General features: G+C 36.3%; 1 protein-coding gene across 9 annotated transcripts in view; it reads left to right on the forward strand.

Annotated features, from left to right (window-relative positions):
• The window catches only part of BCAS3 (BCAS3 microtubule associated cell migration factor), a 370,061-nt gene that overhangs the window by 62,002 nt on the left and 287,121 nt on the right, over positions 1 to 20,938 (forward strand). For all 9 annotated transcript variants that reach the window (XM_037371381.1, XM_037371440.1, XM_037371432.1 and 6 more), the window contains exons 10-12: positions 7,576 to 7,652; positions 9,357 to 9,440; positions 15,829 to 15,999. In XM_037371381.1, the coding sequence (XP_037227278.1) occupies positions 7,576 to 7,652; positions 9,357 to 9,440; positions 15,829 to 15,999 (332 nt within the window). The remainder of the gene's footprint in view (positions 1 to 7,575; positions 7,653 to 9,356; positions 9,441 to 15,828; positions 16,000 to 20,938) is intronic.

Consider the following 20,938-nt stretch of genomic DNA (forward strand, 5'->3'; position numbering starts at 1 on the left):
AGACCTCCTTTCCCTGTTGTAATAATAGTAGTAGTAATAATAATAATGGCAACAACAATAGCAGTGGTGATGATGAGAACAGTAACAACTAGAAGAATCGTGAGCTGTGGTCCTTCCCCCAGCTTGTGTGAGGAATTCTGTTCTTCCGATGCAGAACAGCACAAAATGCACCTCTTTGCATGGCTGGGTCTGTTGTGACCATGATGTGTTATGATTGTTGCCCTGCAGAGGTGAGTGATGACAGCATGTCATAGAATCATAGTGTGGTTTGGGACAGAAGGGACCTTAAAGATCATCTGGATCCAACCCCCTGCCACAGGCAGGGACACCTTCCACTAGATCAGGTCACTCTAAGCCCTGTCCAACCTGGCCTTGAACCCTTCCAGGGATGGGGCATCCACAGCTGCTCTGGGCAACCTGTCCCAGTGCCTTACTACCCTCACAGTAAAGAATTTCTTCCTCATATCTAATCTAAATTTCCCCTCTTTCAGCTTAAAGCCATGTAGCATTTGTGGCTTTACTTTTTCACTGTATTTCCAGAAGTGGAACTTTTTAGTGTTTTAATAATGATAATGTCACTATGATTTAAAAAAAAAACAACAAACAAACAACAAAAAATAAAGGCAAGCAGGATTTCACAGTAGGTTGCATCCTGCTGGTTTGCTCTTTTGCTCAGTTTTTATGGGTGATACTTAAACAGAAGGAAGTACAAGAACAATAGAAGAGTTTTGCAAGGTATATGACAGTGTGAGAGTAATAACATTTACATAGGGCCTTTCATCTAGAAGAACCCAGAGGAATTCATAAACAATATTACTTTATACAGTTTATAAACAAATAATTTTGGTTTGCTCGGTGATGCAAAAAAAAAACCAACCACCCAACACCCCAAAACCCAAACAAACAAAAAATATTAGATAAAACAACTTATATGATTTGTTTCACTTGGAATAAACAATGCTTTTGCAACAACAGTATCACTGTACCCATTATTTATTGTACATTCCCTTTCTATGCTCTCTGTCATGGATTTGTTTTCTGGCTGCTTTGGATTGCAAGACTTAAGAATGTAGTTTTGTAATTTTATTACTACAGAGTGCTGTATGTTTCATAAGACCTAGAAAAAAAAAAATCACTAATTGGTTATAAGCTACATGCAGTGACTGAAAAGCAGCATAGCTTTAGAGGTTATTGTAGCTGTTTATTTAAAAATACACAGCTTCACAGATTTTTAAAGTGATATCTGTCAAATACTTCAGATGATTAAAGGCACATAATTTTGGTTGAAAATTTAACGAGTTTTAGAATTTGCTCAGAAAAGTGTGCTTAAAAACCCTATGCACTTAAGATGGCATATGTCATAAAACCTCTCCACACACTGAAACAGAAAAACCTTGTTTTTCCAGTAACTGGCTCAGGAAGGTTTCACTTAGTTTTGCCTTAAGATGTAGGTTGGCCTTGGAGACCTCTGCCTTAACCAGTATTCCTCATATTTACTGGCTGTACCCTATCCCAATGTCATATTCATCATACTCAAAAGCAATGCAATTTCTTCCATGGTTTGGGATTAGAGACAAAATCCTAAGAAGATTTTTATAATAACATTGGCCATACCCACATATTGTATAAACACTCACACAAAGAAGTAGCTTGAATTAAAACTGGACTACATTATGCATTCCTTACAAATGAAAGGTGTGGAGTATCCATTAAAAAAATAAATTACAGTAACAATGAAGATAATTCTTAAAACTAATACCTAAAAAGGATTAATATGTATCAGTGCAGAGAAAATCAGAGAGAACTGGGGAAAAGCAAGCAATGAAAATTATGGAAAAAGGAAGTTTTCGTATTAAGCTGGTGGGGGGTGGGGAGGGGGAGGGAGACAGAAAAGAACTCACAAAAATGTTTTCCATTAAAAATTAAAAACAAAGTCAAGATACAGGGAATGAAAGCCTGGCAAGTATCAAAAACAGATAATTTTTTTTTCTGAACTATAAAAATAGGTGTAGGGAATAAGAGTTCTTACAATATGCTGTGAATTTAAAAAACAACTGGTAGTGTCTTAACATAAGCATGTTGGGATGTGTTTGAAGAAAATCAGTGTTGTTCTTGATGCTTCTGATTTGGCTTTTTCATTCCATTAGCTTTATTATTTGCAGATTAATTTGCAACACATTGCTATATGTCATTTTACAGTTTGTTTTAGTGAGGTCTGAGAAAGAAGTACAGCTGTACTCTGGGTAAGGAGCCATATTCAGTTATGAGTACCTTGTTAAGTAAACTGAAAATAAGTTCTGACTTAGCTCAGACAAGTTCTGACTGTTAGTGTCAGATTTTTCTAGAGAGAAATGGTGCCTTCTAGTGCATATTTAGGTCTGAATACTTTGCCATGATAAGATAGTCTTTGGCTTTTCATTAATGGAGCCATTGAGGCTGTGTAAGATGTTTCTGAAGAAGGACCAAGTGAAAAAATTGCAGCCTTAACTCTGTTAGTGCTCGCTTCTGGGGGAAAAATTTTATTAAAATTCTGGCCCTCCACCTGCATTGCTTTTTGGTTTTTTTTTAAACAGGTCATGTTGATGTGTATTATATTTCGTATATATGCAGAGTCCCTTAGAGTACATATATCATCCATACTTCATGAACGAGAAGGACACATATATGAAGCACACCCAAAGATATTGATTGGACTTGTAGCAGTATCATGGATAACAGATGCACAGCTCTGGTCCTCCTAAAGAACCAAGCTATTAAAAGCGTCAGTGCCCATAGACTTCTAATTGCCTGTGGGATTCTAAAGATTGTGGCCTTGGATGTGAAGCAGCAGACTGCCAAGTTTTTATGGATGTCAGGAATCCCTGCAGTCTTTAGCCCCAACTCTCCATGGCAAGGTGGTCTTTTGGGTTTATATATATATACTCATATATAAAAAAAAAATTATATATATATCTCTATATATATATGTCGGGGGGGGTGGTGTTAAACTTTTTTCTCATGAAAAAGCCATGAAGCTTGATGTAGAGCTGCCTCAATAGATATGGTTCAAGTGGCGTGTTTTGTGATTTACTGGCTTAATCCGTTATAGCTGACATGACTTTTAATGGCCCTGTTGCTCTTAGCAGTGTTTTCCCAATGCACTGTTTGTTTAAAAGCTAAGTGGGAGGAGAGGAATGTGTTGGTTTTCTCGTCTTGGCTGCTGTCTATGTATTCACACTGTCATTACTGAAGCTAGAGGATGAGCTTTTGACAACAATTTAAGATGGGACTGGAGTCTTAGTTTTCTGTAGGAGCATAAACCAATGGAAAGATCCAGAGTCAGAGAAGTGGAGATTTACGTGAATTTTCAGAGATGAGTAGAGGTGGTGATTTGGTTTATTATGGTTATGTGGATATGAATCTCCAAAGAGTGGTAGAAATTTTTGTAAAGGTAACTGAAAAATAATGTAAAATAAACGTCGTCTTTTTGCTGACTCATCTAGCAAACATTTGTGTAGCTCTTTGGAGAACTTTAAGTAACTTCTAGGATTCCTGTATTCTCAGTAAAACCAACTATATAAAGTCAGCACAGCAACAAGTAAACTAAACCAATTCTTGAATCCAAATAATCAGAAGCTATATGCTTATCTCATACTATAATTTTATAACTCAGTTATTAAAACAAAAAAATATGGGAAGAAACTAAGAAATTGTAATGCTGTGGTACCATTTTAATGTAGGTAACACTTGCATCTTGGAAATAGGAAAATCAAGGCACAGAATATGAGGTTGCAGGGTGCTGCCCGTGAAATCCTCGGCTGTTAGCAAAGTCCCTGTTCAGAGGGAACCTGGACCCCATTTCTTATTCATCAGCATTGCTTGGGCCAGCACCGACTGGAGTTCTTGGGCATAGGAAGTTAAGTTAGTAGAAAAACTTGCACTTTGATTCAGATTTTCAAAATAGTTGTTTTCTACTTTTGCCTTTTCACAGCTTTAAAGTAGTGCGTCTCCTCGGTGTGTGATTAGAAAGCACAGAGGGAGAGAGTAACTGTGTGCTTAAAAATTTTTGAATTAGTTTCCAGTAGGTTTTCACCTATATTTTTGTGGGTGATAGTCAGTAAAGTTTATTCTAAGATCAGATGTTTTTTAGTACTTGCTTGATTTGCTGTACTTTTGGAAGGACTTTCCCTGAGTGATCTTTTCTTGGATGACCTCTCCATACTGTCATTAAAACTTGGAAACTTCAGTCTTCTTGACAGTTAGTTCTGCACTCTCATTATGTTCATTCCTATTGTAAACACGCTAAAGTTGCTGCTGTTATTGCTTAGAATGGTTTTTTCCTCAGTTGTTTTGAAGTTTAGCAGAAATAGAAGTTAATCTTTAAGAGAGTTAGGCTGGTAATGATTGGATGGCCAAGCTTGATGGGTCATGCTGTGTCTGTCTTTTCATTTGCCTAGTAGATGATGTTCTGCTGACTCCAGCTATTTTTTTGGAAAGCAGAAAAACAATTTGCTTTTCCTTCCCATAAAGTATAACCCTTTGTTTATCCTTGTACTGCTGCAGTTTTCCAAAATGCAGAGACTTGCAAAGAAAAGAAAGGGAGGAAATAGCTCTTTTTTTTATGCTTTTTTTTCATACTGGCGAGTAGAGTTTAGTACTGACTTGAATTGTTGACCTCTATGGAGGTTATTAATAGAATTGGCTGATTTGTGTGTGGAGCTGTGTCTGATCAACTGCGTCCAGCTCATGAACAAACTACCTACAGTGGGGTTGGTGAAGACAGTTGTAGTTTCTTGAAGTAACGTTTTTATTATTTGATTAATTTTTCATTTGAAGAATAATACTTTTTGCATTTCTTCATTTACTTCGGTTCACTGAAGTAATTGAGAACAGCTCCCTTTTCCAAGCAAGACTTTTCTTTTTGTTATGTGTTGTTGAGTTGCTCGGGTTTTGTCATTACAGTGCATCTGCTGGCTGATACTCCTTTTGTTTTCCACTGCAAGGATGTTAGGAGGTGCTTGCAGGGTTTGGGAAACACAAGTGACTGATTCTGAAGTCACTGTAGAGATTTATATGATGAGGGCTATCACCTGATAGCTTTTAATGCTCTTTCTTATACATAAAAGGGAAGAAAAATAAATAATTTTTGGGGGGTGTGAATGTCTTTACTGACCCAGATAAGAATTACCGAAGCAGAAGTTGGCATTAAAACCTTAGTGGTCCTGATCTATAATGTCATCGGAAGAACACATTTGTATTTACAACCTAGGGTTGTCTTTACAACCTTTTTTGCTTGCTTTGTTCCTTAAGAGGCTCTGGCTACCCACATTTTATGCACTTCTGGAATGCAATAACATTTGTGGCATCATCTTTTCAGAATTAGTTTTCCTTCCTGAGATCAAGGCAGTGATTAGGCCTTACAAAATATTCACTTGGTTTTGCTTTCCTGGCCTGAGATGGATTTAATTGGATGAATTGCTGCTTTTCTCCTTCCATTGCTTTATGACCTTTGAAATAGCTTGCTATGATCTTTTGAATTGTGCAATACCTTCACTGCTGTGCTCTAAGAAGTGAAATAAAGTGCTGTTTTATCTTAGCACGGACAGTATAGCAGCTGTTCCTGCATGAGCCCAACAACGTGCCGTCAAATGTGTCTTGAAGTCTTGTCAAATGTCAGTTTAAACTTACACCTACATGCTAGAGTTAACACCCTCCCACACACCTTTTTCACCATTTGGCAAGCATTGAAAATAATGCCATTAAAGTTTTAAAAGTCTGTTGTCCTCACTAAATTTTCTGGGCTGTTTTGGGGCCTGTTCAAAAAGACCCTGGTATTTGCAAAAACAATGTGGCAAATAGGTTTGCTTTTTCTCACTGTGGATGGCATACCGGTATCAAGAGCTGGACTGTTGAGTTGGGTTTTTTTAAATATAAGTTGCTTCTTAGAATGCTGTGTAGCATTTTATGCAATAAATTGCAGTTGGTTATATGTGTTCTTCTAATACGCTGCTTGCCTGATCTCAGTGCTCCTTCTGCCTGTGATACAGGATCAGCTAACCAGGGCTCCTTTAAATCAGACACACATGTCTGTAAGTTTTTAAATGTTTTGTTTCTTGGCCAACAAGTGAGAGAATGTGAATTACTAAGTTGTCTATATTAGCCTAAGAACTGATGAAAACAGAGATTAACCATTTGCTTGATAGTCCCCTCGTTCCCTCTGTTCTCTCCCCCCCTTATGCAGTATTTCTTCTTTTATATATATATTGTAGTGTACCAGAACAGATTTAGGTCTAGTAAATGGCATTACGCATATGGCTGGCAGTCCTAGTTCACTAGCTTAAGTTTGAATGCTCAAGCTCAAATCTTGCAATCAGAGCCCTTATTAGTGAACAGTTTTGTGGCTTCATCCGTGTGCCTTCACTATCTGAACTTTCAGACTCTTACCTTGACAAAGGATCCCAGTGAAATCAGCCTGCTGGAACCACGTTGCACAGATGTTTAACAGTGTCAGAGCTCGAATACTAAAGTTCAGATACATCAGTAGGGTTTCAGGGCTAAATACAGCCAAGGGTTGTGTTTTGATGTAGGAATAGCAGCCGGCCGACCAAAAGAGCTTAATCTAAAATGAAGCAAAACAAGAGAGGAAACAGGACAAAGAAATAGGACAGTAACAGCCATTAGGATGAGGGTCACCATGCTACTTTTAATTGTGGATTGCTTAAGCTTTTAATTTATCTTTAAGCATTATCTAAATGTTTTCAATAATTTTAAATTCTGTATTTTTAATGTTAACTGTTCATAGTGTGATATTCGTGGTTGTTGGTTTGGGGGGATTTTTTTGTTCTTTAGGTTTTGTTTTTTAACTCAGGCTTCATGTATTAAATGGTGTTTAACATGAACCTGATTCATTTTAAGCCTTGACATGTTTTGGTTCACAGCTACGTTCAGTGGCTTTATAGTATAGGTAATTTCACCTTTTAATACTCAGGAATAGCACTCCATCTGAAGTTCATCTTCATGCCTGTGTATGTATCTATTTTTAATGATAATACAAAGGTGATGAAAAGCAGGTGAACAATAGAAACTTTGCCACTAATTTTAAAGGAATTATGGGTTTTCTCTCTGTGTAAAGTTAAGTGTGTGCAAAAGTATTTTGGGAGGCTAAGGGCTTGTATATAGAATTATTAAAAACAAAACCAAAAGCACAATACACCCTTTCATGCCACAGAAATGTAGAAGAGCTTGAAGTGAACAGACACTGTTGACCAATAGAAAATCAAATCAAGAAAAATTAATCAAAATATGAAGATACAGAACCAGTCCTGCCAAATTTAAATATTCCCGTCACCCCGCTGTACCAAAATGGCATTAAAAAAATGCAAACATAAGGAGAAACAAGTATTTACACATAATTAACTTTTCAAAATAGCTCATCTAACCACAGTCTTATCTTTAAGAACAAAAATGCATGTATTTACTGAGTGATATTAGCAATTGAAAATTTTGTTTAGACTTTTTGTTTTCTTGGCAATAAATAGAATTCTTTGTAAGAAGTCATTAAAATATGTCTTAATGTTGCCGTTCAAAAATTTTCAGGCTGCTATCCTTGTCCAGGGCCAAACATGAATCCTATTGCTATTGGAAGCCGTTGGCTTGCTTATGCAGAAAATAAGGTAAGGAAAGGTTTAATTTCAAAAAATACTTGGGTTCTAGATTTCATTCAAACTTTTGTATATATATGAGGGGGGGAAGAAAAGTCTCGGAAAAAAGCTATGTGAAAAAGATGATCTGTAAGAGGAGTTGCATAATGATGACAGACCTTATCTTTGAGGCACATTGTGCTTTGATACTTGTATCTGTCGTATCTTTACTCTGCACATTTGATTTAAGCTCATGAACTTGGAAGGCATAAATATGTAAGTAGTATAGGCAGGGAAGACCGCTATCAACATGTGTTTTCAGTAAGGTCACTCAATAATCAACCCATTTTGCATTTTAAAAGTTTAAAGCACTTAATTATAGACACTTCTGAAAGGTAGGCAACTGAGGATTCCTGAGTTCTGTTTGGGGAAACTGGGTCTGGACAGAGCCAGTGGGTTTGTCTGCAACAGCTCAGCAATGCACTTTGTAGATTAGGAAACAGCATTAAAATGTCCACTTTTTAACACCTTTGCTGAAAATGTTAGACTCCAGGAAAAAAATGAGTGTTGATACTTTTTCTTATTTCTAGAGGCAAAAAAAGAAAATAGATCCCAAGCAAAAAAAGTTACCACTCTTTTCACCCAGCCCTAAGCCAGAGAAGTGATTGTGTATTTAAAGCTTGAAGTGTTTGAAAACTTTAAATTCAGCTTCTAATGCCTTATTTTTATTGCAAAGCAGATGTTTTTTCTCCCTTTCACCTGTGGCTGGAATAGCTGTTTCTAGAGCTGAACCAGAAATTATCAGAGACAAACTTGAGAAATGTATTTGTTGTTACACCTTTTCAAGCACAACTGATTTCTCTCCAAATTCAGGCCTGCCTTTCTTTTAATGCCACGGTGATGTGGTTTTGTAAAACTTAAACAGTCAGCCTCGGATTTAAAAAGTACTGCTGCCAAAAATATAAGCCACTGATCAGCAAAAGAATTATATCACAAAAGGAGTTTAAATTACTTGTGTGTTCCCGAGTGTATTCACTGTGGTCTTCCCCTTTCTCCCTAGTTTAACTATATTTTTAATTTTCTTTTAGCTAAAGTAGTTAAACAGACAGCATGTTCTGTGTGCAAGCAACAAATATCTGCAGGTTTTTGCCATTTTATTTAGTCAGAAGCACAGCTTCTATTGCTAGTTAGGGTTCAAAGGCAAAAACTGCTTTTGTAGGTTGATGGCAGGTAGAAGAGTCTTGTTTTGATTTATTAATTTTGAAGGAAGGCAATATAGAGTAAACCCCATGTACGTTCCTTTAATCTATTAAATGTAAAGTTTAAAGTAGCTCTTTTCCTTTGTCATTTCTTTGCTTACTAGTCATAAAAAGGAGGGGAAAGCCACACTTGGATTCTTAGAATGTCTGATATTTAATGTTACATACACATGGCTAAAGCTTTTGATTATATTTATTTAAATTTATTTGTGGTATTGCTGCCAGACCAAAAATCCCACCATTTCAAAGTTTATGAATTCTTAGTGACTGCTCATCTTGTAATTGAAAACTGGAGTTGAATATGCGACAGTCTGGGTGGCACCCAGAAGATTATAAAAAGGGGTTAAGTGTCTCAGCAGGGCTTTTTGCTATTTGTAGGAAAAAACACAACACTGTACATGATAAATAAGAGCTATGGTAATGGGTTATGGGTTTGTGTAGTTTAATAGTAGTTACTTGGTTGCTGTCTTTCTTGTAGCTGATCCGATGCCATCAATCCCGTGGTGGAGCCTGTGGAGACAACATTCAGTCTTACACTGCCACAGTCATTAGTGCTGCCAAAGTGAGTACATCATCTGCTGCTGGGAGAGGTTATCATGTAAGATAATTATTAGGTTTCCCTGATGAATTGTACTGTGTGTCATCACCCCCAAGTCCCCAGTTCACAAAAGAGGAAAACATAGTAAGAAACATGCTAGCATTAGCACTGTGCCTGTAGTCCTGATCCTGCAAATCTCTGAGTAGCCATTGTTTTACGCAAAGTATTCCTGTCGTTCTGAACTGATTTTTGAGACATGTTATTTATTACAAACAGCTACAGTTATTCTTGTTAGTGACCCCTGGTATAGGAAAATCATAGTAAAATGGATTTGTGGAATGACTAGTCATAATATTAGAAGCTTACATGATTAGAAATCAACATTGTGAATTATTAGTTGTTTAGCATCATGAAAACTGACTTTACAAGTGCTTGGTGTTTTTTGGACTAAATCACACTAGCATTATATGTTTTAATCTCTCTGAAGGATGACAGCGCAGTACTGGAGCTAATTAATTACCTGGCAGATTTCTTTGAAGGTTAAGAGTTTATTAATGACTGTTTACATATAGGTTCCACTGCCTAGTTTTCTTAGTTCAGATGACAGTATAATATCCCTCTGTTTTCAGAGAAATGTCTGGGTTTTCATAGTATCAAAAGAAGACCGTGGCTTGGAAAATTCTTAAACGAGCCAAGGAGTATGTGGAACTGTTGTTTTACTATTCCCCCCCCAATGCTGCTCCTTTCCTTGAGGACTTGCCTGCAGCTTTTTGCCAAGTAATTTCTTTTTCTCACACACATACACACACACAAAGTGAGTTTTGGCATTGTCTGGCAAACTTCGTGCTGATTACAAGCTTTCATTGTAACCACTAGCCTTTTCATTTCTGATATGCACAACAAAACAAACCTAATAATAGGAATTAAATGACAGCACAGAACAGAAAGCTCAGCGTCACTGAAGAAAACAACAGTTACAAGAACCCACAAAAAGAGACATAGGGCATGCCATCTCATGTAAAAACAAAATAAAAAAACAAATATATTCCATCAGCATAGCTTTGAACACAATCTCACTGTGGCTGGAGGTGGAGAAAAGTCACAGTTTTTTACATTGTTGAGGAGAACTTGAATTGCTGCTCCTCTGAAGACGTCGGAAATTTGCTGTTTCTCTTTCCATACTTTCATCATCAGGGAAAAAAAAAAAGAAAAAAGAAAAAAAAAGGTGTGTGTGGGAAATCTCCCCAAACTCCTTCAATCTCAGCATCAACATGTTTTCTATAGCATAGATAAGTTTGAAAAACCAACAGGCTTAGCATGATCAGCCACAGTTTTGAACAGATGTGGTAAAATCTTACAAACGGATCACTGTGATGCCAAAGCCAAGGCTGCTCATGACTGAAGAAGAACAGGCCAAAGCTTTTTTAAACCATATAATGATTGTCAAAGCATTCCAGTAGGCATCGAAGGCTAAGTAAGCACCATTCTGTTGTAACTTTTTTTGACAGACTAAAAAAGTCTGAAAAAAGAGGACAGCTTTTATAGCCCTAACCTCTAAAAACCGTGGATAACTAGGTTTCAAAGCCAGTAAGGACCAAGGTAATGATCTTACCTGCTGAGTGGTGCTAGCCAGGGATCATAATCCAGAAATTCCCACATTAAAGTGAACGTTTGCAGCACTGAAGTAGTGATGTTGTATCATGTGAATAGATACTGAAGATAAAATGTGTTTGTAATCATAGGAAAGAGAAGGTTGTTAGTCTCTCTAGAGTGATAAATAGTGAAAGTTAGGAAAACGAATAATCACAAAGGCACAATCTCTGTCATGCTTTTTATTTTGCATAGCACGTTGCTTTTGCTCTGGACTGAATGTTAGTTGTTACTGTGATAGACAAGATTAATACTGATACTGTTTTAAGTATTCACATGATTTGGCTCTTGAGCATATCTCAGCCTTACTGTATTGATTTGTTACTCATGTCCGAGTGTGCAACACTAAGTCTGAAATGTTAGATTTTTTACTGATTTCATTTAATCTTGGTTTATCGACTGGCAGGTTTTCATCTCTGATAACTGAAATGCTTTCTTTTTGGCAAATACCTACTCCAAATATCTGTTGTTCTTTGTCCATCTCATTACCTCACCATAAACGTTACCCCTTGCTTAAATAAGACAATTTTTAAACCTCTACTGCTGTTATATCCTATCTGCCTGCAATAGTTTGTAATTTGCTTTGATCGGCAGAGGTATTGGATTTTTTGGAAGTGGTTGTCCTTTCCTGTTCCCTACAGTGTTTTTTTTGGTTCAGAAGCGATTCCATAGAAGTTCTTGTTGAGCCCTGTTATCTTAAGTTACAGCATTTTCTCTGTTTGGGTTCCAGTTTCTTTATTGAGGGAAGTGAAGGAACCTTCATATAGAGAAGAATAAAGCCGAGAGCAAAGAATAATTTCAACAGGGTCACTTTTGAGAATTACCTTTCAGATTCTCCCTAGAAGGTCTCAAAGGCAATACAGAATATTTACTTTAATGGTATTCTCTTTGATGATAAATATTTTTGAGTGTCCTGGTAGTGAATAGTGGGTTTGTCCTCAGTGCGTGTACTGCTGTGTACTATACTTGATGCAGAAAATAAATTATGTCCTTAATCAAATAACTTCGGAGTCAGAAGCTCCTCTGGTAACTGAGAGCACCAAGTTCCAAATTGTGGTCATGTTGGAGTGTGGTGTTTACTGATGCCAAAACTCTTGTTCTGGTAACATTATGAAGAATTCCTTTGTATCATCTTCCCATTTGATTTTATAATTTCTAGAAGGGTTTTATTTTGAACATTGAACTTTTTCCTGTTTTTCCTTAGATGCATCTTGTAAGAGCATTGCTTTTTGTTGTTGCTGGAAAAACACAGACATTTTTTCTTCGCTCGATCTCTTACTTTAATTACCCCACATTTGTTTGGTGGCTCTCTGTCTGATCTTGTTCTAAAAAGCTTTGGTAATTTCTGTAATTTGACCAAGCAGAAGATTTCTGGAAAGAGAAAATGTGTGAAGATTCCAATTTAGGTTAATGATTAGCAAAGGCAGAAACTGATGTGTTTGGAAAAATGAAAATATTGTTACATGTGGGATAAAGATTCTTTTCACTCTAGTTGAACAAACACGGTAGAATGGATGCAGAATATCTTTTAGAATAAACCACTTCATTACTTAATAGTATTAGTGATGGGAGAATATTCAGGTGCTTGGTTTGAGATGAGCATCCAGATGTGAAATGGCTTGTTGTAATTATCCATATTGATCCATTTTTGGATGCAGCAAGGAAGGGGAATTTAGGAAAAGACATTCTTATGTCTCCATGCTTGTTTTTTTTTTTCCCCCCTATGTCTTGTTGAAGAGAGGTTTGGTCCCACCATGCCCCTGGGTGAGTCAGGTTTCAGCTCACTCTCCGTTCAAGTAGTGCTCATGCAGACCTTCCCCATCCTAATGTATCCCAAGCGGTCACACTTGCCATGCTGTTTGAGATCAATTTCCTAACAGGTTTCTCCCTGTTCTGCCTCTTTGCAGAGTATGTGGCAAGAGCGGGGAAGGGAAGGGAAACATCTTTGTGAGGCATGAGCATTTCAACAAACATTTAGTTTGAACTGGAATCTATAATTGATAGTATGTTCATTTTGTTCAAACTAACCATTAGGCTTTCACATCTTTGACTACCAAGCCATATTTCTGTGATATCTCTTTCTGCTTTCTATAGATTTTTCATTTGTAAAGAAATAAATCATGTAAAATGTGTTTATTATGAGAAACGGGAACGATTTTGTCACTAAAAGGAGTTAAGACCTTTGTTGGAACAGAACAGCCTAACAGGCACCGAATGATGCATTTTAATTTTCTCATCTAATTAAAGTTGTACTTGTTTTTCAAATAAATGAGGTATGAGTGCATACAGTTATTTTAATTAAATGTATGTTTTTCTTCATATTTGGATGAATGAGAACAGTCTTATTTTAGGGTACATGCGAGCATACAGATACATTGTGTGTTTGTACAATGTGCATCATTACTTACAAAAGGAACTGGATCAAGTCTTTCAATTTTATTTCTAAGAAAATTTCACTGGGTATGCATTGGCAGGTTCCCATGACAAAGGAACTGGGACAGTGCAAACTTTAACCTTTTTAATTTTAAATTTATTTGGTCTGTCGAATGCCTAGCATCAAATTATAAACCAAGTTCTTCTCACCTCATAACTTCTTTAGTTGATTCTTTCTCCATATCTTTTAATCCTGTAGTGGTGAAGTGATTTAGCAAAGGCTGCATCTGTTTTCTCTTGTTACCTGATAACTTCTTAATGAGTACTAACAGCTTATGTGAGAGCGAGGTCATTAGCTCTAATGGATAGAGGGGACAGCTGATATGGCATGGGAAAGGTTAAAGATTACCAAAGAAGTTTTTGGAAATATACACATAGCACAAAGAAGTAAGTGTCGTAATGGTTTTGCACTGATATTTCTGAGCTAATGGCATTGGCCACATCTTTGTACACCTATTACTTCTCAGTAGTCCCGCAGTCACAGTCTACCATGTAATGGTAATGCATTTTGCTAGATAAACATGTTAATTTTTTTTCTAGAGAGCTATAAATATATATTTGGCACTTCGTCGTACAGTTTCTCTAGCTAAAACATTAAAAACATTTTCTAAAATAGGCCAGTTGCAGTTCTTGGTCTTTTAATTTGCATAGGTATTTTGCCATATAGTACTTCTGTTCGGATTTTTTTTTTTCCTGCTGTATAAACTACCAGTGCAATTTAAATGATTGTAACTATTGGCCAGAAAACTGCCTTGTCAGTTTTTGTAGGGAAAGTTGAAATACGTTCTTGTGATGGCATTAAGTCTATTTTAGGTCTATTCCGCTGATACCATTACCTGGTACGTTTTTCAGCCTTCTGAATTTGCCACTGTTAAAATTTGTTTTGTTCTCATTTGTTGTGTCTGAGTATTAAAAGAAATAATAAGAAACAAATGGCAGGATATTACTAAAGACTTTAAACCCCAAAGACATTTCTGTGATAAAGGCATGGCTCGATTTTAAGTGGTAGTATCTCCATTAGCATTAATGGGGTAAGTACATCAGCTGAGGCATCTCAGAGGTTAATCAGGCTTCCTGGCTGGATATTGCCATCAATACAGTGTGGCGCCTAATTCTGTTGGCCCTTCAGAGGTTTTCCTGACAACACACTAACAGACTTTGTGTAAGTCATTTCCTATGAATTATTAAAACAAACGTTTGGCTGCTAATTGATGAACACTAATGTGTTTTCTAATCACTGCAGTTTGAGATTTTAGCACTAAACAAAGCAATTGCAATTGATTTGTGGCTGCTTCTTGGTTTCAGCCTGTGATCCGTACGGTTTTTTTCCTTTTCAATTTAGCAGGCAGCTTAGCTTGACTTTTTAGTTAAGAATTGGCTTGTTATAGTGTCATTCCATTCTGATCTCTTTTGCTATTTCTTGTTTATATTGCATAATAAATCTGCTCAGTTCTTTATAGGCAAATAAGGCACAGTCCTTGATTCAAGGAGAAAATATTTAAAGTTGTAGTTTGGGTTGGTTTTCTTTAAATCTGTATCTCTCCTACTGTGTGCACTCTCCCTCTTTCTCCAAATAAAATAAAGCAAAATAAAAACAATCTTCAGCATCTTTAGATGATAAAAGCTGGTGCAATGAGTGTTTTTTCAAACCCATGTCTGGAAAACATGCAGGCTATGGAAAGTCCTGTGATTTGTAATGGGATATGTGTGTACTTTGTATAGAGTTTCCCTTCTGGTGCCTTGAGGATGGCTTCTTTAATTTTGCTGGGTTTGAGTCCCATGTTCAGTTTTAATGCTGCAAAAGGCATAATTGCTGAGAAACAAGTGGTTCTGTCCTGTCTATCAGAGGCCAAATTGCTTGTCTCTTGCACTTGTGCGGAAGGCATAACTATTTCAGTATTAACCATTAGGGGCTACAAGTATTGCTCTATATAACACTGCCCTCCACACACACCCATCTTGGCTTTATTGTTTGATTCTTCTAACTGTCTGTGCTCTGTGCCTCTTGTAATAAGTAACTAATAAGTTAAAGAGAGAAAAAAATCGTAACGTTTAGGCAACATAAAAATATTTCTTTTTTCAAGAATTTTTGGAAGCATTTAATTCCAAAACAAAGATGAATACTTTACATTGATAAGATGCTAATTTTTTCCAGGGTATTTCTGTTATATCCAGCCTTTTGCAGTTTATATATCACTTATAAAAACATTTGTTTTGTGTTCTTCTGGTGTGCATGATCTACTTATATTAATGGTGTTGAGGAAAAAATTCAAGATGGATCCACAAAACAGCCCTAAACATTATTTATTGGTTCTCTTCCTTTTTATAGACGATAAAGACTGGACTTACGATGGTGGGGAAAGTAGTTACGCAGCTGACAGGGACGCAGCCTTCAGGAGCAACCGAAGAAGAAATTTTAGCTCATAGCAACATTCGTCGAAGTCCTCTGGTGCCTGGAATCATCACCATCATTGATACAGAGACAGTTGCAGAAGGGCAGGTAATAGAGTTCGCACAGAAACCAAATATGCATTCGTTTTCACAAAAATCTCAGGAAAATGTATTTTATGCTTTTGAAAATGAAAAATAGATGAGATTTTTGCTAGGTCAGAAACTCTTACAGACACACGCAGCTGTGATAAAGTCGTATTTGGGACTGAAATTAAGCCAAAATATATATTGTCCTTACAACATATTTATGTGACACTTTGACAAGATCAAGTGTGAAGTGTCACATTTTGTCTCTCTAACACTTGTTCATAATTGACATTGATTTATGCTGATCAGTTGAAATGTATATGTAGTCTGATTGCATTTATTAATATATAATGTGGCTGGAAAATGTGGTTGTCTAGAAATACGGTGACTTGTTGAATTCCAGTTTAAAAAAGAGGATGAGTGGAGTTGGATATTAAGTATAAAAACTTACAATTTTACATAAATTTGAAAACTAAAATGTGATCAAGCATGATGCTGTTTTGTGAGGCATATGCCCTGTTTTACTAGTAATATACAGTACAGTGTGTCAGGCAAAATAATTTGTTTAAAAAATCCATCCCATTATCACACAAACTTTAAATTGGTGTTTTGTACTGTCTTTATGACATAGAAGATATCTGTGCCTTTTGTGTTTGTTTCTATCAGTCATTTCAATTTTACTCTGGTCCTGGAGGTCAGTGTTTATGCAGGACTCCCATACACTTCATTATTCTTTAACTATTTTATAAAATTGTTCTCCTTATGTTGACACTTCTTGAATTTAAAAAAGAAAAATCCTGTATTTTTTCTCGTTTTCCTCCTACCTTTCTGATGCTTATTGCAGGTAAGTTAGTAAGGTATTAATGACAAATCAGTAGTCAAGTTCTTTTCTTTTCTTACCTGAGAGTAAAATGAAATGTTTTTCTTGAAAACCAACAAAACCTCCAGTATGCTGTTTGAGCTGTGGTTGTGCCTGAGAATTAGTTTTGGAAGTACTTAGCCAAGTAATGTTGCACTGAAAAGTGATTGTTCATACAACATTATAGGCCTTTTCTTGCAAAATTAAAAGAAAAGAAAAAAAGAGAATGGAAAAAAGAATTTATTTTACTTAAGGTCTTAGAGTCAGGTCTTAAAATAAGTCTGTTGGCCATGGGGTTTGTTTTTGTTTCCTGGAAAAAAAATGTCTTTTGGCTCTTTTTATACTGCCAGGGGAAAAAAAAAAAAGAAAAAAAAGAAAAAGGAAGAAAAATTCTGCTTCATAAATTTCTCATGAAGCCTTGTTTAATGCGGTCATTATTTCTGATGGTCATTGTGCTTTGATTCTTCTGCATAGGTCTAGGGGAAAAAAAATGATATATCTTAGGTTTTTAAGTCTTGTTATGTATGATTTAGAGGTTTTATGAACTTGTCCTCTGACCTTAACAATAGTAGGGAGCTATCAAGCCTAAAGGGCACTATAGAAAAGTAGTTGTAAAAATGATAACATTTGCCTTGTCCAAATACTGCTGCTGTAACATAAATAAGCCATCAGTTCTAGTAAAATATTTTTTGTCTTGAATCTCTAGGGAAGGAAGCTCTAAATTAGATATCCTAATTGTTTGTATGTCTTCTGTTTGTATTTTTGTGATCTGAAGTTTTAAAATGCTATTAAATTAATAATTTATTTTCAGTGCTGAGCCTTACTTTCAGAATTAGCACCATTTTTTTCCCCCTGGGAAAAAATGAAAGAATCTTTTTGCATTGTTAGATTTTCGTGGTCCAGACAACTTTTTAACAATCTTTCCTTACTGAAATATGCATCTAGCAAAAAGAAAGTTGATTAAAAATAAATGGTCTAAATAAAGAATGTCATTCAACACTGCCCCAGTAAAGAACCTTCTGGTGTAAGGGGTGTCGGGTGTGCTCCCAAGCCCCACTGAGTTCCCGTCCATCACTCCAGCTGTTTCCACGGCCTTTGTGCACACAGCCCTGTTGGAACACAGCAGATTCGCATTTTGGTAGTTGTGTGAATCGACTTGTCCCAGGGCGCTTGGCAGGGATCCGGTGCTTGCGTGCTGGCAGAAGGAGACAAGCATGCTAGTTTGGATGGCACGTATTTGTTACTGGCCGGGTAGTCCTGGCTACTTTTTAAAGCATAATTCAGTGAAGCTTCAGTTCAGGAAAGCGTTTCAGTGAGCCTGACCTTTAGGTGATGTGAGTATTCCCACTGAACTGAATGTGATTGCTCATCTACTTCAGCATAAACTCGTGGTTAAGCATCGTGCAGGTTGGAAATCCGTGCGGCTGTTTGAGCTGCATAGATCTTCCGCATTGCTTTAATTTCTGCAAGTGTTTTATTCTGTTGTGGCAAGCTGGTTTGATAGAAGTCATCCAAGCTACGTTATGGCTGACACTTCGGTTGAACTAGAGAAGTGATTGAGCAGGTTGATGAGTGCAAGGTCCAGCCTCACCTGTGGTTAAGAGAAAGTAGTTGCTGCACAGCAGGATCACAAACGCCTTGTATAGTTTGGCCTCTTTTCTTGATGGTGTGTGGCAGTGATTTTGCCAGTCACTGGTTTTATCATCCCAGTTTTCAGATTCCAGGTGGGAAATAAGAGGTCTGGGTGGGTACAAAGAAACACTTGGCGGCATTCCTGCTTTCTTCTACAATGAAGATGCCTTTTGGAATATTTAATTTTTGCTGGCCAGGGACGCTGCTGGGTGTCTCTGCCCGTTACCAGCGTTGGTCTTCCTAAACTGACTAGGAAACCACAAGCATTAGTAATGCCTGCCGAGTGCTTTCTGTGCTGAATTCACAGTTTGAAAGCCTTGAATACTTTTCATCATACTTGTGTGTGTGTGCATGGTTTTCAGAGGTTGTCAGCCTAATCGTAAACGAGGGGAGTTTCAGAAGCAGAAAAGAGTTACTTTCTTATCAACAGACTCCTCGTGAGAAAGGAATACCTCACCTCTTTCAGGTCAATAAAGATTTCTATCTACCTGCACAGCCTAACAAAGAATTTGGGTGTTGTAATGAAGGAAAACATTTCCCAAGTAATAAAATATATCTTTAAGATAGCATATAGTAAAAAAAAAAAAAAAAAAAAAAAAAAAAAAAAAGATGCCTGTTTTAAAAAGAGAGGGGAAGTGGAAGAAGATGACAGTAAATGTAACTCTAAGGCAAGCAAGCATGTCGTTTTGAAGGAGAAATAAGCACTTTTTCCACTGGGAATTAGGATTTTGTGTGTGTGTATATATATATATTTTTGTGTGTGTGTATATATATATAGGCTTGCAAAGTAATGATGCATGTGCTTGTCCATTGACTTTGAGCATAGCAACATAGATTTTAAAGATGGAGTGAACCGCTCTGTACTTGTGTATGAACATACAGATTAATTTGCCAGTAGAACAACTGAAGGAACATGTTTTGGACATGACCCAGAAGGACTAACTACATCTCTACGTTTTCACCAATTTTTTTTTATATCTGCTGTTTCAAAGATACCCAATATGAAGAATGCGAGATGGGAGTAAATGCATTTCATGAAGTGTACTGGGCTACCATGGCAGAGGTTGAAATGCTAGCTTACCCCTGAAAAATATACAACTAAAGACCAAAGAAATCTTCTAATGTAATCTTGCAGGATTAAATCTGCAGGGAAAGTATTTTTAATAAACCTTATAAATGTAGATATTGTAGTAAAGTCTCAAACCCAACAGTTGTTTATATGATAGCTCCTACCTTCATAATTGGTGGTACTTTAAGAAAATCTGAATTATGGGGTAATTAAATGCAAAGGAATGTGGAATTATTGAAGTTGGCTGTCATGATGTATTTGTAAAGGGAGTCAAAATAATTATCGAGATGCCCAAGTAACTTTGTGGTAAACCAAAATATGTTAACAAGGTTGTGTGCTTGTTTAAACTTCCTTCTAATGAAGTGTTAGCGAACTTTTCAGTTAGATGTAATGACTATTTATTTGAATCTGTTAATTAGTTGAAATGGATAAAACTAAAGCTGTACAGATGTCCTCTTTTGCCGTAATTGGAATTAAATGTGTAAGACTTTAGTGGCTTGAGTTTTAAAGAAAAATTATTTTCTTTCGACCTTTGTTTCTGTATTCTTAATTAATTCACCAACTAGGCCACCCACATGTAGTCTGCAATAATGACCTTTCTCAAAAGTGGCCAGTTTTGTGACTGAATGTAAATCTTTTAAACATCTAACATTTAGTTGACAGAGAAATATGTGGCCATTTAAAAATACAAAACTTGATTCTTAGTGCTTTTGATAGAGCAGTGTGATTGATGAGATATCATTGTGTTGCTTTCACAGGTCATCCAAAACTCATGAAAATATTTGAGGAAATATTTTTAAAATAACTTATAAAAATAGGATAACATGTTGATCTTTTTATGTTTTAAAATGTGATTGGTGCTTTTTTCTGTTCCCTATTAACTTTTTATTGCATTAAAGAGGAATTTTCAGAAAAAAAGTTAGACTGCTGCAGTTTCAAAAGTTCATTTTCATTTCGTAAGGAGTTGATAACAATTGAACCAAATGAAGATGTTTATCAGGAGCAAGAATTGTTGTGAAACTTTGGTCTAGAGGAAAAAGAAGCTAGAAGAATAAAGTGTATTCAATAATAGAACTTCCAACTACATACGTAATTCCACTGGTCATTAACACCAGTGCTTTTATTTATAAGAATGGTTTCACAAAGGTTAATTTGATGTTCTGATGCTCATATATTTGGCATCAATTTTCTTCACTTTTTATATCTACGTGTATTACAGAAGAATTCTTTTTATATATAAATATAAAAAGAGCAACAGGATTCCCTCAGAGCATAATACTGTCTGCCTTACTTTTATTAAAGGAGATCTGTTTTTTGTCAAGAAGACATTTTTGTCTCAGATAAATGGTTCAGGCTGAGCACAAGGCTGTTTTGAGTTTATGCTGGATTCTATTAAAAGGA

Source organism: Falco rusticolus, chromosome 1, assembly GCF_015220075.1.
Source record: "Falco rusticolus isolate bFalRus1 chromosome 1, bFalRus1.pri, whole genome shotgun sequence".
NCBI lineage: Eukaryota > Metazoa > Chordata > Aves > Falconiformes > Falconidae > Falco > Falco rusticolus.